Source organism: Macaca fascicularis, chromosome 5, assembly GCF_037993035.2.
Source record: "Macaca fascicularis isolate 582-1 chromosome 5, T2T-MFA8v1.1".
Lineage (NCBI taxonomy): Eukaryota > Metazoa > Chordata > Mammalia > Primates > Cercopithecidae > Macaca > Macaca fascicularis.
Genome location: NC_088379.1, coordinates 58,268,362 through 58,281,051, shown reverse-complemented (window position 1 = coordinate 58,281,051; position 12,690 = coordinate 58,268,362). Strand labels below are relative to the sequence as shown.

General features: G+C 39.2%; 1 protein-coding gene across 3 annotated transcripts in view; it reads right to left on the bottom strand.

Annotated features, from left to right (window-relative positions):
• CDKL2 (cyclin dependent kinase like 2) overlaps positions 1 to 12,690 on the bottom strand; it is a 53,970-nt gene that overhangs the window by 23,973 nt on the left and 17,307 nt on the right. For all 3 annotated transcript variants that reach the window (XM_074039860.1, XM_045392485.3, XM_045392486.3), the window contains 4 exons: positions 12,093 to 12,287; positions 6,399 to 6,577; positions 4,729 to 4,841; positions 3,247 to 3,386 (listed from right to left, as the gene is read on the bottom strand). In XM_074039860.1, coding sequence (XP_073895961.1) covers positions 3,247 to 3,386; positions 4,729 to 4,801 — 213 coding nt within the window. In that variant the 5' untranslated portion in view covers positions 4,802 to 4,841; positions 6,399 to 6,577; positions 12,093 to 12,287. The remainder of the gene's footprint in view (positions 1 to 3,246; positions 3,387 to 4,728; positions 4,842 to 6,398; positions 6,578 to 12,092; positions 12,288 to 12,690) is intronic.

Below are 12,690 nucleotides of genomic sequence, written 5' to 3'. Positions count from 1 at the left end.
GCAAACCTCCTATGAAGTAGTGCTGCCAAAAAATCAACCTGATTCTGTTCAAGTTCTAGCTCTACTGTGAGTTTATAAGAAATACAGGACACAGAGGAACATGTATACCACATTATGTAGAAAATTCTAAGGACAAATGACTTAGTTTCTTCAACAAATAAATTGCAAGGTTTAAACAAAAAAGAAAGAGATGAAGAGAAGCTTATAAATAAAGTTTTAAAAACATACCAACCAATTGCAATCTATAGTCTTCATTTAGATCCTAATTCAAACTATGAAATGAAATTTTGTGGAAATTAATGAAACTTTAAACATCAATTAGATATTTTATGATGGTAAGAAATTAATTGGAAGTTTCAAAACTTAAGGCTATTACAGAATGGAAAGGATTTACCCTGTACTTATCACTATGCTAGATGCTTTACAAAGATTATTTTATTTTATTTTATTGCAAAGTCTTGTTCTGATTCATTAAAGCCCCTAAAATGCCAGTAAAAATAGAAGGGGCTCAATAAGTAGCTTTAAATGAACAAGAAAAGTTCTCCGCATAACTGTGCTTCTTTTATAAGTAAAATAACATGTCTGCGATTTGCTTCAAAATGCTCCAAAAAAAGCTGAAAAGTGTAGATAAATTAAACAAGATTATCAAAAGGTTGATAATTGTGGAAACTAGATGACAAGTACATGAAGGTTTGTTATACAACTATTCTTTCTATTTTCTTTTCTGTTTGAAATTTTCCATAATAAAATATTTTCAAAGTTTTATATGATTCTTTAAGGTATGATCAAGGTACACAAGTTGGACAATAGTTTTACCTTTATTCCCTTGTATCTCCTTACAAGATTATAAAGCTTGTACCAATTAAAAATATTTGCATCTGTTAAAAGATTATGTAACAAACTGGAAATGTATTATTCTAAGAACTTGTTATAATTAGTTATAAGCTTATTAAACTTCATGAGTTAAAGAATTAAAAAAAAAATGGGTAAATGTTATAGCCTAGTGTTTTAGAGGTACATATTTTATCAATACTTTAAACAATCTTAACTAATGAGAACTTTTTGAGCTAATAATTCCCCAAAAAGGTCAACTTTTAGAGTAGATTCTTACTTGATAGAATGAAAACCTCTAACATCTTCCTTAATCAAATACAACAAAAAAGTATTGGCCATTTGTAAACTGGCTGCAGCCAATCCAGTGGCTAAGCAAATACCCCTTTGACAATACCATACAGATCATGATCCTATGCCCTACATTTTATTTATTTATTTATTTATTTTGAGACAGAGTCTCGCTCTGTTGCCCAGGCTGGAGTGCAGTAGTGTAATCTCAGCTCACTGAAACCTCCACATTCCAGGTTCAAGCAATTGTCTGCCTCAGCCTCCCGAGTAACTGGGGTTACAGGCACATGCCACCACACCTAGCTAATTTTTGTATTTTTAGTAGAGATGGGGTTTCACCATCTTGGCCAGGCTGGTCTTGAACTCCTGACCTTGTGATCCACATGCCTTGGCCTCCCAAAGTGCTGGGATTACAGGTGTGAGCCACCGCGCCCAGCCATCCTATGCCCTACATTTTAATATTTTCCTGCTTCTCTAACCGTTATTTATTTATTTAGAGAGAGAGAGAGATTCACTCTGTCGCCGAGGATGGAGTGCAGTGGCGCTATCTCAGCTCACTGTAACCTCTGTCTCCTGGGTTCAAGTGATTCTTCTGCCTCAGCATCCCGAGTAGCTGGGATTACAGATGTACGCCACCACGCCCAGCTAATTTTTTTGTATTTTTAGTAGAGATGGGGTTTCACCATGTTGGCCAGGCTGGTCTCGAACTCCTGACCTCAAGTGATCCACCCACCTTAGCCTCCCACAGTGCTGGGATTACAGGCTTGAGCTACCGTGCCCAACCCCTTTTTATTTTCTTATCCTACTTTTATTTTCTTTTCCATTTACACAAGGCTTGTATTTTAAATGTTAAACGTTAAAATCATACAGTGTTTTTATGTTTTTAGTATGTTTTTCAATGAGGATGTTTTCACATTTACAAAATGCTAGATAACAATAAATGGTTTCTTAATGAGTTTTAAAACAGGTAAAATTTTCAGTCCTTTTTCTCTGAAGTTACCCCCATCAAATTATTTAATTTTTTTCTAAATGTACAAAAATTAAAATCATTACAGGAAATTGTTGACCTAAAAGATCAACTAGAGGCCAGGCATGGTGGCTCATGCCTGTAATCCCAGCTTGGGAGGCTGAGGTGGGCGGATCACGAGCTCAGGAGATCAAGACCATCCTGGCTAATACAGTGAAACCCCGTCTCTATTAAAAATTTAAAAAATTAGCCAGGCGTGGTGGTGGGCGCCTGTAGTCCTAGCTACTCGGGAGGCTGAGGCAGGAGAATGGCCTGAACTCAGGAGGCAGAGCTTGCAGTGAGCCGAGATCGCACCACTGCATTCTAGCCTGGGTGACAGAGTGAGACTCCGTCTCAAAAAAAAAAAAAAAGCCAGACCGGGCGCGGTGGCTCAAGCCTGTAATCCCAGCACTTTGGGAGGCCGAGACGGGCGGATCACGAGCTCAGGAGATCGAGACCATCCTGGCGAACACCGTGAAACCCCGTCTCTACTAAAAAATACAAAAAACTAGCCGGGCGCGGTGGCGGGCGCCTGTAGTCCCAGCTACTCGGGAGGCTGAGGCAGGAGAATGGCGTGAACCCGGGAGGCGGAGCTTGCAGTGAGCTGAGATCTGGCCACTGCACTCCAGCCTGGGTGACAGAGCGAGACTCCGTCTCAAAAAAAAAAAAAAAAAAAAAAAAAAAAAAAAAAAAAGCCGGGCGCGGTGGCTCAAGCCTGTAATCCCAGCACTTTGGGAGGCCGAGGCGGGCGGATCACGAGGTCAGGAGATGGAGACCATCCTGGCTAACACGGTGAAACCCCGTCTCTACTAAAAATACAAAAAATTAGCCGTGCTTGGTGGCGGGCGCCTGTAGTCCCGGCTACGCCGGAGGCTGAGGCAGGAGAATGGCGTGAACCCGGGAGGCGGAGCTTCCAGTGAACCGATACCGCGCCACTGCACTCCAGCCTCGGCGACCAGCGAGACTCCGCCTCAAAAAAATAAAATAAAATAAAATAAAATAAAATAAAATAAAATAAAATAAAATAAAAGATCAACTAGACAAGGAAAAAAAGAAAAAATAAGTCTTGATAGTGCATAAATTCCCTGTCATAAAGTATAAACAATAAGTATGATTACCTTTGCTAAATCTATCACCACTTCAGAGAGCTTAGGATAGCGTCTTTCAAGAGGTTCTCTTTCCTTGATTTCAGGCAACCTTACTCCAGCAAACACGGGATTTTTATAAAAAAGCTCCTGATGTCTTGGAATTAGATTACCTGGAAGTGAAAACAGCACATATCTCTGTTATTATACAACATGACAGAAGTGGTGAAGAGACATGTGGTGTGAAGTAGAGGAAATAGTGGAACACAGCTTATGGAGTTTGGGGCTCTGTCAACATGCAAAATTGACCAAGGACAATGCTGTTACTGTGGTGGTACATGGAAGTCTTAAGGAGCATAGGAAAAGGACAGGTAAAAAATATTTTATAACTTTCCAGATATAAGTACCAGCACTTCGTTTCTAACTACAAAGCATAAAGTGCTGAACAAAACAATAAAAATATTAATAGTCATATGGACAGGATATAATCTAGATAAATCAGTTCTACCCCTTTAAGAATTTAATATTTGGTCAACTGATTTTGTGCTTATCTTAAAGTCAGATTTGAGCACTTTATCTTTTTTCTCAACTTTAATATCTAGTTGAATATAAAACATATCTGAAAATTCCACTGTAAGAAACCATTGTACTGCTTATTTAATTTCTAACCTGAAAACTTCAAATCAAATAGTTGAATTACCCCAAATATTTTCCCATTATTTCCATTTCTAAGCTCCATCTTCAAACATGAAGTTGATATTTCAACAAACGTAAGATTTTGATAGTCCAGCTTTGAAATTCTGTCAAAAGCACTAACAGCAAAAGTCCAAATCTGTGGTAAGATTAAACCAACCCTGGAAATCTCTGTCCCTCCTCTTGAATGGAAAGTAAGGACAGTAGTTATATTACACCAAATGCTTACTGACTCAAGAATAATAAATGATCATTGCGTCCTCTCTACATGTAATTAACTGTATGTAAAAGTGCAGAGAAATGCACAACTTCTGCTCTTTTCCTCTTTGTTGAGGTGAAAGGGGAGGTAGTGTGATTAAGAACATGCATCAGGGCCAGGCATGGTGGCTCATGCCTGTAATCCCAGCACTTTGGGAGGCCAAGGTGGGCAGATCACCTGATGTCAGGAGTTCGAGTCCAGACTGACCAACGCAGAGAAGCCCCATCTCTACTAAAAATATAAAATTAGCCAGGCATGGTGGTGCACGCCTGTAATCCCAGCTACTCGGGAGGCTGAGGCAGGAGAATCACTTGAACCCGGGAGGCGGAGGTTGCAGTGAGCCGAGATTGCACCACTGCACTCCAGCCTGGGCAAGGACAGCGAAACTCCATCTCAAAACACACACACACACACACACACACACAGTTTTCCTATATGCTCCCTACCTTCACTTAAAACATATATAATCTTTAATGCAACAGCTTAAAAAATCACAAACACACATGCACAAATGAATATGCAGAAAAATCTCTAAAATTTAAAACACAGATGTGTAACCTTACCTAAACACATCATAATATGATATAGCTGATCAATATCAGAATCTCCAGGAAATAGGGGTTCCCCCATGAACATTTCAGTTACCAGACAACCAATGGCCCACACATCAACAGCCCTGAAAAAAAAAAAGCAATGTGGTGTAAAATCTGGCATCCTAATATGCTCCAAAACCCAAAACTTTTTGAGCACTGAGGTGATGCTCAAAGGAAACGCCAAGGAGAGCATTTCAGATTTCAGATTCTCAGATTTGGCATGCTCCAATGGTATAATGCAAATATCCCAAAATCCAAAAAAAAAAAAAAAATCTGAAATCTGCAACACTTCTGGTCCCAAGCATTTAGGATAAGGAATACTCAACCTACAGTAAGTCTTAAATTACCCATGAAAAGATATTTCCCTATTAAAGTTCTAACTCCCAATTTTGCATAAGTGAGCTTTCCAGAAACTTCAATCATGTGACATAAAAAGGAAATGCCTTCTGAAAAGCCAAAACAGTTATTATGTATACTTTATTCTGGAAATAAGACTCTCAGGCTCCATTTAGGGCCTATTCATTCTTTGTTTACACATAACTCTAGCAAGCTTGACCAATCCATGCTATGCCATGGTACACTGAAAACAGTATACCAGAAAGAGGAGGTGGCTGCTAAGGATAAATACAGTAACAATGAAGAGAACTGAAGGCTGATAGGGATAAATTTTTTTTTTTTTTTTTTTTTTTTGAGACAGAATCTCACTCTGTCACCCAGGCTGGAGTGCAGTGGTGCAATCTCAGCTCACTGCAACCTCCACCTCCCAGGTTCAAGCGATTCTCCTGCCCCAGACTCCCGAGTAGCTGGGATTACGGGTGCATGCCACCATGCCTGACTAATTTTTGTATTTTTAGTAGAGACGGGGTGTTACCATGTTGGTCAGGCTGGTCTTGAACTCCTGACCTCATGATCCGCCCACCTGGGCCTCCCAAAGTGCTGGGATTAAAGGCATGAGCCACCACGCCCAGCCTAGGTATAAAAAATTTGAAACGATCTTAAAAATCAGTTACAAGAACTCAAAGAATACGCAAGCATCATTTGATATAGGAACAACTACCTTAAAATGCTTAAGGTTATTGCTGAATTATAAAATGGCACAAAAATTATAACATGGTAGCAAAATAAGAACTCAGTAATCAAGAAAATAATAAATAATGTGTAGTCTGCTCTGAAAACAGAAATTGTAGAAAATATTTTAGAAAGATTTCAATCAAAAGCAGTAAAAGCTACAATCCTTTCTTCTTTGAAGAATTCCCTTGTGAAGACAATTTATGTTTTAAAAACATTTTACTTAGTTATATTTCTGCCTCCACCCTTGCTTACTCCATCTTCCCTATTCCAACAATGTCACATTTAACCAATCAATGTTCACCTCTATTTACAAGTGATAAATGTATCTATTTACAATCCACTGTATAAAATGGACCACTTAATTTCCCCATCTCTAAAACAAGTATACTTGTTTCACAGGAATGTTTAAAGGGGAAGCACCAAAAATGATTACAAATCACTTTATACAGCCCCTGAAACTCAAGCCTTACTTTCAGTATTAGAGAGATCATTTATTATATCATAAACATATTCCACTGTAGCAAGAAGCAAGAGTAAAAATCTACTCCTCCCCTTTACTGCTGTCTTACTTGCCATACTTGACGTCACCAACCAATAGTTCTGGAGCTCTGTACCATCGGGTTGCCACATAATCAGTATAAACCTCCCCAGGAGCTGCCAATGTTCGCGCAAATCCAAAATCGCATAGCTTGACAACGCCAGACTGGGAGACTAATATATTCTCTGGCTTTATATCTCTGTGTATGATCTAGACAAGAAGCAGAGTGTGACAGATGTTAAATAAAATTAATTATTTTGGGGCACCTGCTCTGTGCAGGGCATTGTATCTTGTCCCTCTAAAGAATACAAACAAAAGCATAGAAAGTTGCTCCTAGCCCTAAACAACCTAGGACCTAGTTGGGCAAGAAAGAACATTTATACTTGAAATTTTATTTAAACAATCAAAAATATTGGATAAAATATATTTTTTCAAATTACTAAATCAACTGTTCAGTTAATGACTCCTCAGACTAAGAGAGTAAGGCTATCATTGAAGCTGGGGCAGTCAGGGATAATTTTTATGCAGGGGTTGGGCTCTAACATAGGTCTTTAACACTAAGTATGACCTAGATAAATAAAGAAAAAGAAGGGCAACCCAAGCGAATGTAACAAAGAGAGCAAGAATGTAAATGGGGATAGATAAGAGATTGTGGGAAAACTTTTTTTTTTTAAAGACAGAGTCTTGCTCTTGTTGCCCAGGCTGGAGTACAAAGGCGCGATTTCGGCTCACTGCAACCTCCGCCTCCTGGGTTCAAGCGATTCTTCTGTCTCAGCCTCTCGAGTAGCTGGGATTACAGGCTCCTGCCACCATGCCCAGCTAATTTTTGTACTTTTAGTAGAGACGGGGTTTCACCATGTTGGGCCAGGATGGTCTCAAACTCCTGACCTCAGGTGATCCACCTGCCTCGGCCTCCCAAAGTGCTGAGATTACAGGCGTGAGCCACTGTGCCTGGCCAGAAAACGTTTTTTTCTAGAGTACAGGTTGTGTGAAGTGGAGGAGGAATATCTCAGCTGACATACTAGGAAGTGTGGCAAGACCCTGGGAACCCATGGAAGTGACAGACAATGTGGTATTTAAAATTGATGTTGGCCATAAATGAGCTAAATCAGAGAGAAAGATGAGAGGCAGGAAGAAGAGCAGTGGTACCAGTATGAGGTGACAAAGGCCTAAACTAGGTTGGTGCTCAGAGGAATGGGAAAGAGGAAATGCAGCTTAGAAATACAATAAATCAAAAATCAATAGGCCGGGCGCAGTGGCTCACGCCTGTAATCCCAACACTTTGGGAGGCCAAGGCAGGCAGATCACTTGAGGTCAGGAGTTTGAGACCAGCCTGGCCAACATGGTGAAACTTCGTCTCTAGTCAAAATACAAAAATTAGCCAGGCGCGGTGGCAGGCACCTGTAATCCCAGATACTTTGGAGGCTCAGGCAGGAGAATCGCTTGAACCTGGGAGGGAGAAGGTTGCAGTAAGCCGAGATTGCGCCATTGCACTCCAGCCTGGGTGACAGAGCCACCATCTGAAAAAATATATATATATTTAAAAATCTACAGCTACGCAAAAGACATTATTAGGCCTAATTCTCTAATATAAGCAAATCGTATTTTGAAAACTACAAAAGATAGATTTGTTTTAAACTCTTTCAGAAGACCAGCATTCTAAATGGCAATCTGCCATTGCTGAGCATGTTGTACAGGCTACCAACTTTTATTACCCTAGATATCAGTGATGAGGACACAGGTCCAGTCTCAGACCATCTGTGCTGTGATAGAGAAAGCTAAACGGTCCAGGCACGGTGACTCACACTTGTAATCCCAGCACTTTGGGAGACCGAGGTGGGTGGATCATGAGGTCAGGAGATCGAGACCATCTTGGCTAACACAGTGAAACCCCGTCTCTACTAAAAATACAAAAAATTAGCCTGGCGTGGTGGTGGGTGCCTGTAGTCCCAGCTACTCAGGAAGCTGAGGCAGGGAGAATGGCGTGAACCTGGGAGGCGGAGCTTGCAGTGAGCCGAGATCATGCCACTGCACTCCATCCTAGGCAACAGAGTGAGACTCCATCTCAAAAAAAAAAAAAAAAAAAAAGAAAAAAAGAAAGAGCTAAACTGGGAGTTGGGAGACCTGGGTCTAGTCCCTGGTTTTCAGTACAGCCATAGACAACTCAATCTTTCTATCTTCTCAGCCCACAAATGAGGGGGCTAAAGTGCATGATCACCATGTTTCTTCCCAACTCTAATACCTTATAACTTACGGTAACAACAATAGATTCTAAGTATAACCAAGATGATATGAGTTGAATTTTTCCTAAAATCCATCATTGCAGACTGGGGTGGCCAGAAAAAGTACTATGAAAAGGGTAGGCTCTGATATGGGTCTTTAATACTAGGTATAACCTAAATAAATTATGATACCTAGTAATTTCAGTAAAAAAGGCGTTTAGGGTTCTACAAACCTTATAATGTTCTGTACTATTTGGGTCAAACTTGAATTGACAGAAACCTTAAATTTGGTTTTAAATATGTTATTCAGTCTGGCTCATAAAAGGATTAAAATAATATTTATATTTTTAAAAATTCAAGTGTTCACATATATAGATACATTTAAAAATGAGTAATATATTTGAGAATAAATGTTTTCATTTTCTTAAAGTCAAGTATCTCATCCTTATGTGTATGTATATGTGTTTACATATGTATGTATGTATGTATATATTTGTGTGTTTATTTATTCCAGCCCCTACCATTATTATCTGTCTGCATTAAGAAGAGAAATGTTAACTGCCCAGAAAACAAAACCTTAAAATATACCTTCAATAATAATGGTAATAATAGCTAACACTTGAATACTTATGTGTCAGGCACTATTCTAAATGTTTCTCATGTTTTAACTTATTTTATTCTCACAATAACCCTAAGGATAGGTGCTACGAAGAGTTTAAGAGTAAATGGAGGCTGAGCACAGTGGCTCATGCCTGTAATGCCAGCACTTTGGGAGGCCGAGGTGAGCCGATCACTTGAGGCCAGAAGTTCAAGACCAGCCTGGCCAACATGGCGAAACCCCATCTCTACTAAAAATACAAAACTTAGCCAGGTGTGGTGGTGCACACCTGTAATCCCAGCTACTTGAGAGGCTGAGGCAGGAGAACCGCTTGAACCCAGGAGGCAGAGGTTGCAGTGAGCCAAGATCGTGTCACTCCAGCATGGGTGACAGAGTGAGACTCTGTCTCAAAAAAAAAAAAAGAGTAAATGGACTAGAAAAAAAGTAATATGACTGCCAGGCAACATTTAATAACACTAATGTTCCCTTGAGACAAGTGTTTATAAATTAGAGTGAGATCAGTTTACCCATAAAAATTCACATTTTCTATAGTTTAAAGAGATATGTAAATGCTCTGAAGCTTAGCAGGGAACCACTGGAATTTTTTTTTTTTTTTTTTTGAGATGGAGTTTTGCTCTTGTTGCCCAGGCTGGAGTGCAATGGCACAACCTCAGCTTACCACAACCTCTGCCTCCCAGGTTCAAGCGATTCTCCTGCCTCAGCCTTCCGAGTAGCTGGGATTACAGGCATGTCCCACCACACCCAGCTAATTTTGTATTTTTAGTAGGGATGGGGTTTCTCCATCTTGGCCAGGCTGGTCTCAAACTCCTGCCTCAGGTGATCCGCCTGCCTCAGCCTTCCAAATTGCTGGAATTACAGGCGTGAGCCATCACGCCTGGAGAAACACTGGATTTTACAATCTCCTTTTTTTTTTTTTTGAGACAGAGTCGCACTGTATTGCCCAAGCTGGAAGGCAGTGGCACGATCTCAGCTCACTGCAACCTCTGCTTCCTGGGTCCAAGCAATTCTCCTGCCTCAGCCTCCCAAGTAGCTGGGATTACAGGTGCCTGCCACCATGCCCAGCTAATTTTTCTGTATTTTTAGTAGAGATGGGGATTTCACCATGTTGACCAGGCTGGTTTCAAACTCCTGACCTTAAGGGATCAGACCACCTCGGCCCCACAAAGTGCTAGGATTACAGGCATGAGCCACCATGCCCGGCCTAAAATCTCTTCCCTTAAACACGGAATGGCACCCATGCCAGCAGTACTTGACTCTAAACTGCCTGGATGTATCTGTACATCTAAAGGTAGAATGTGTTATGTTAAACGTGGGTTGATTCATCATGAAAGTATAAAAATAAAGGGACACAGAAGCAATGGAGGCAGGACACATTCAAATGCGCTTCTAACGTGAGAGAGACAATGGTTCTTTTTGCTTACTGGTTCCACTGGCAAGCCTATCCTTAGTACAGAGATGAATGTAGGGCATTCAGCCACCTAACTCCAAATATTACAGGCCCATTGGGAAGATATCATCATTTTTATGAAGAAGGATGAATCAGTATCTTTTAAACTGATACATTAAGTATTTAATTCACTAACACCTCATGCTGATCTGATTTCTTGCAAATTCAACATTATTGTTATTCTACTTTATATATTTCACCCCTGTAACAATTATCTCTCTTTGCAATTTACTAAACTGGCATTCAGTCTCCTGAGTTTGGTCAATGTGAGTCTGCCCTAAGAGACAGATAGTCTCAAAATTAGGTTTCTCAGAATAGATTTTCTGAGCCTGTATCATTCCAAAGTTGCCAGGAGGCCACGATGGAAGGCCTCCTAAAAAAGGGCAGTGTGTTTTCCAGTGGAAACTAGGTATCTGCCTCTACTAAGCAATTTTTTTATATATGTAGACTTCACACTATAACTGAATAACATAACGAAACTACACAATAAAAGACAGTTAAAAAATTAAAGACAGTGAATAATACTAATAACCGAAAATCAATTTAGGTGGCAGGTACGTAAAATGATTTTTTCTTTCTTTTATAATTATCTTTAGTTTTAAGTTTTTCTACCATTAATATTTATTACTTTTATAACCACACAAAAAAATGTCATTTAAAATATTTTGTAAAACTGGCAAAATCTATGTGTTGAGCTATTCATTTATACTTTATAGGTGTCATTCTTCTTGGAGGTGCTTTTATATGATACTCAAAGTATATAAAATTATTGTGATAGACTACAGGGTAAGGATAGAAATTTTCATATATTCACACTTTGTAATTAGGCAAGAGAACACAAACTAACAAACACACAGATCCTTGGGTCTATACATTTCTCAAGATTCATCACTTAAAATTTGTGCATTTCACTTAGTAAATATTACCTTAAAAAAGAACAGAAAACAGGGACAGGCACAGTGGCTCATGCCTGTAATTCCAGCACTTTAGGAGGCCAAGGCAGGTGGATCACCTGAGGTTGGGAGTTTTGAGACCAGCCTGGACAACATTGTGAAACCCCATCTCTACTAAGAATACAAAAATTAGCCGGGCGTGGTGGTACATGCCTGTAATCCCAGCTACTTGAGAGGCTGAGGCAGGAGAATCACTTGAACCTGGGGGGCAGAAGTTGCAGTGAGCTGAGATCTTGCCACTGAGCTACAGCCTGGGCAAAAGAGCAAGACTCCATCTCGGAAAAAAACAAAACAAACAAACAAAAAAAACCCAGAAAACAAATATTTAACTCCAATTAATAAGATGCACAGATGAAGTATTTAGTGTTAAAGTATACTGACTTTCTGAAACTTATTTTCAAATGCATAAATCAATAAGACAGATTAAAGGATTAATTAATGAATAAATATGTGATAAAGCAAATTATTTAAACCCAATACTTACATTGTGACTGTGACAAAATCCAATTCCATTAATAATCTGAAACAAATACTTTTGAACTACTTGGTAGTCTAGTCCATTTGGAAAGAGCTCCAAGTCGTCAAGAATTGTGTGGTCAACAAATTCAAAGACTAGGTACCATCGTTTTTTTTTCTTACACACTTCCAAGAGATTCACCAAGTTTTCATGCCTCAGTTGCTGTTATTAAAAAATGCAAAATAGCTGTTATTTTAAAATGCAAAATAGTTTATATAAACTAAGATCAAATTATTAGCAATTAATTATTTAAAATAGATCTCAGCATAATAAAAACATAAATAAAATGCATATACAGTATAAATTGTAAAAGCATATTCTGGTTTTTAAACTACAATTGAGAGACTATATTGCTCCTTTCTCCTCTCAGAGAACAAAATCAAGCTAATAAGAAAAAGAAGTGTAACTCCATCTTTGATTAAACTAACAGGAATCTATGACCTCCTACTCATAATAAATGAGATGGGACTACTAAATGTAATAAAGGTCAAACAGAAGTATAGGAAGACACCAAAAGATCATCTGTGGCTACAAAACTGGCAGCGTAAGAGTTCTCTGAAGCCAG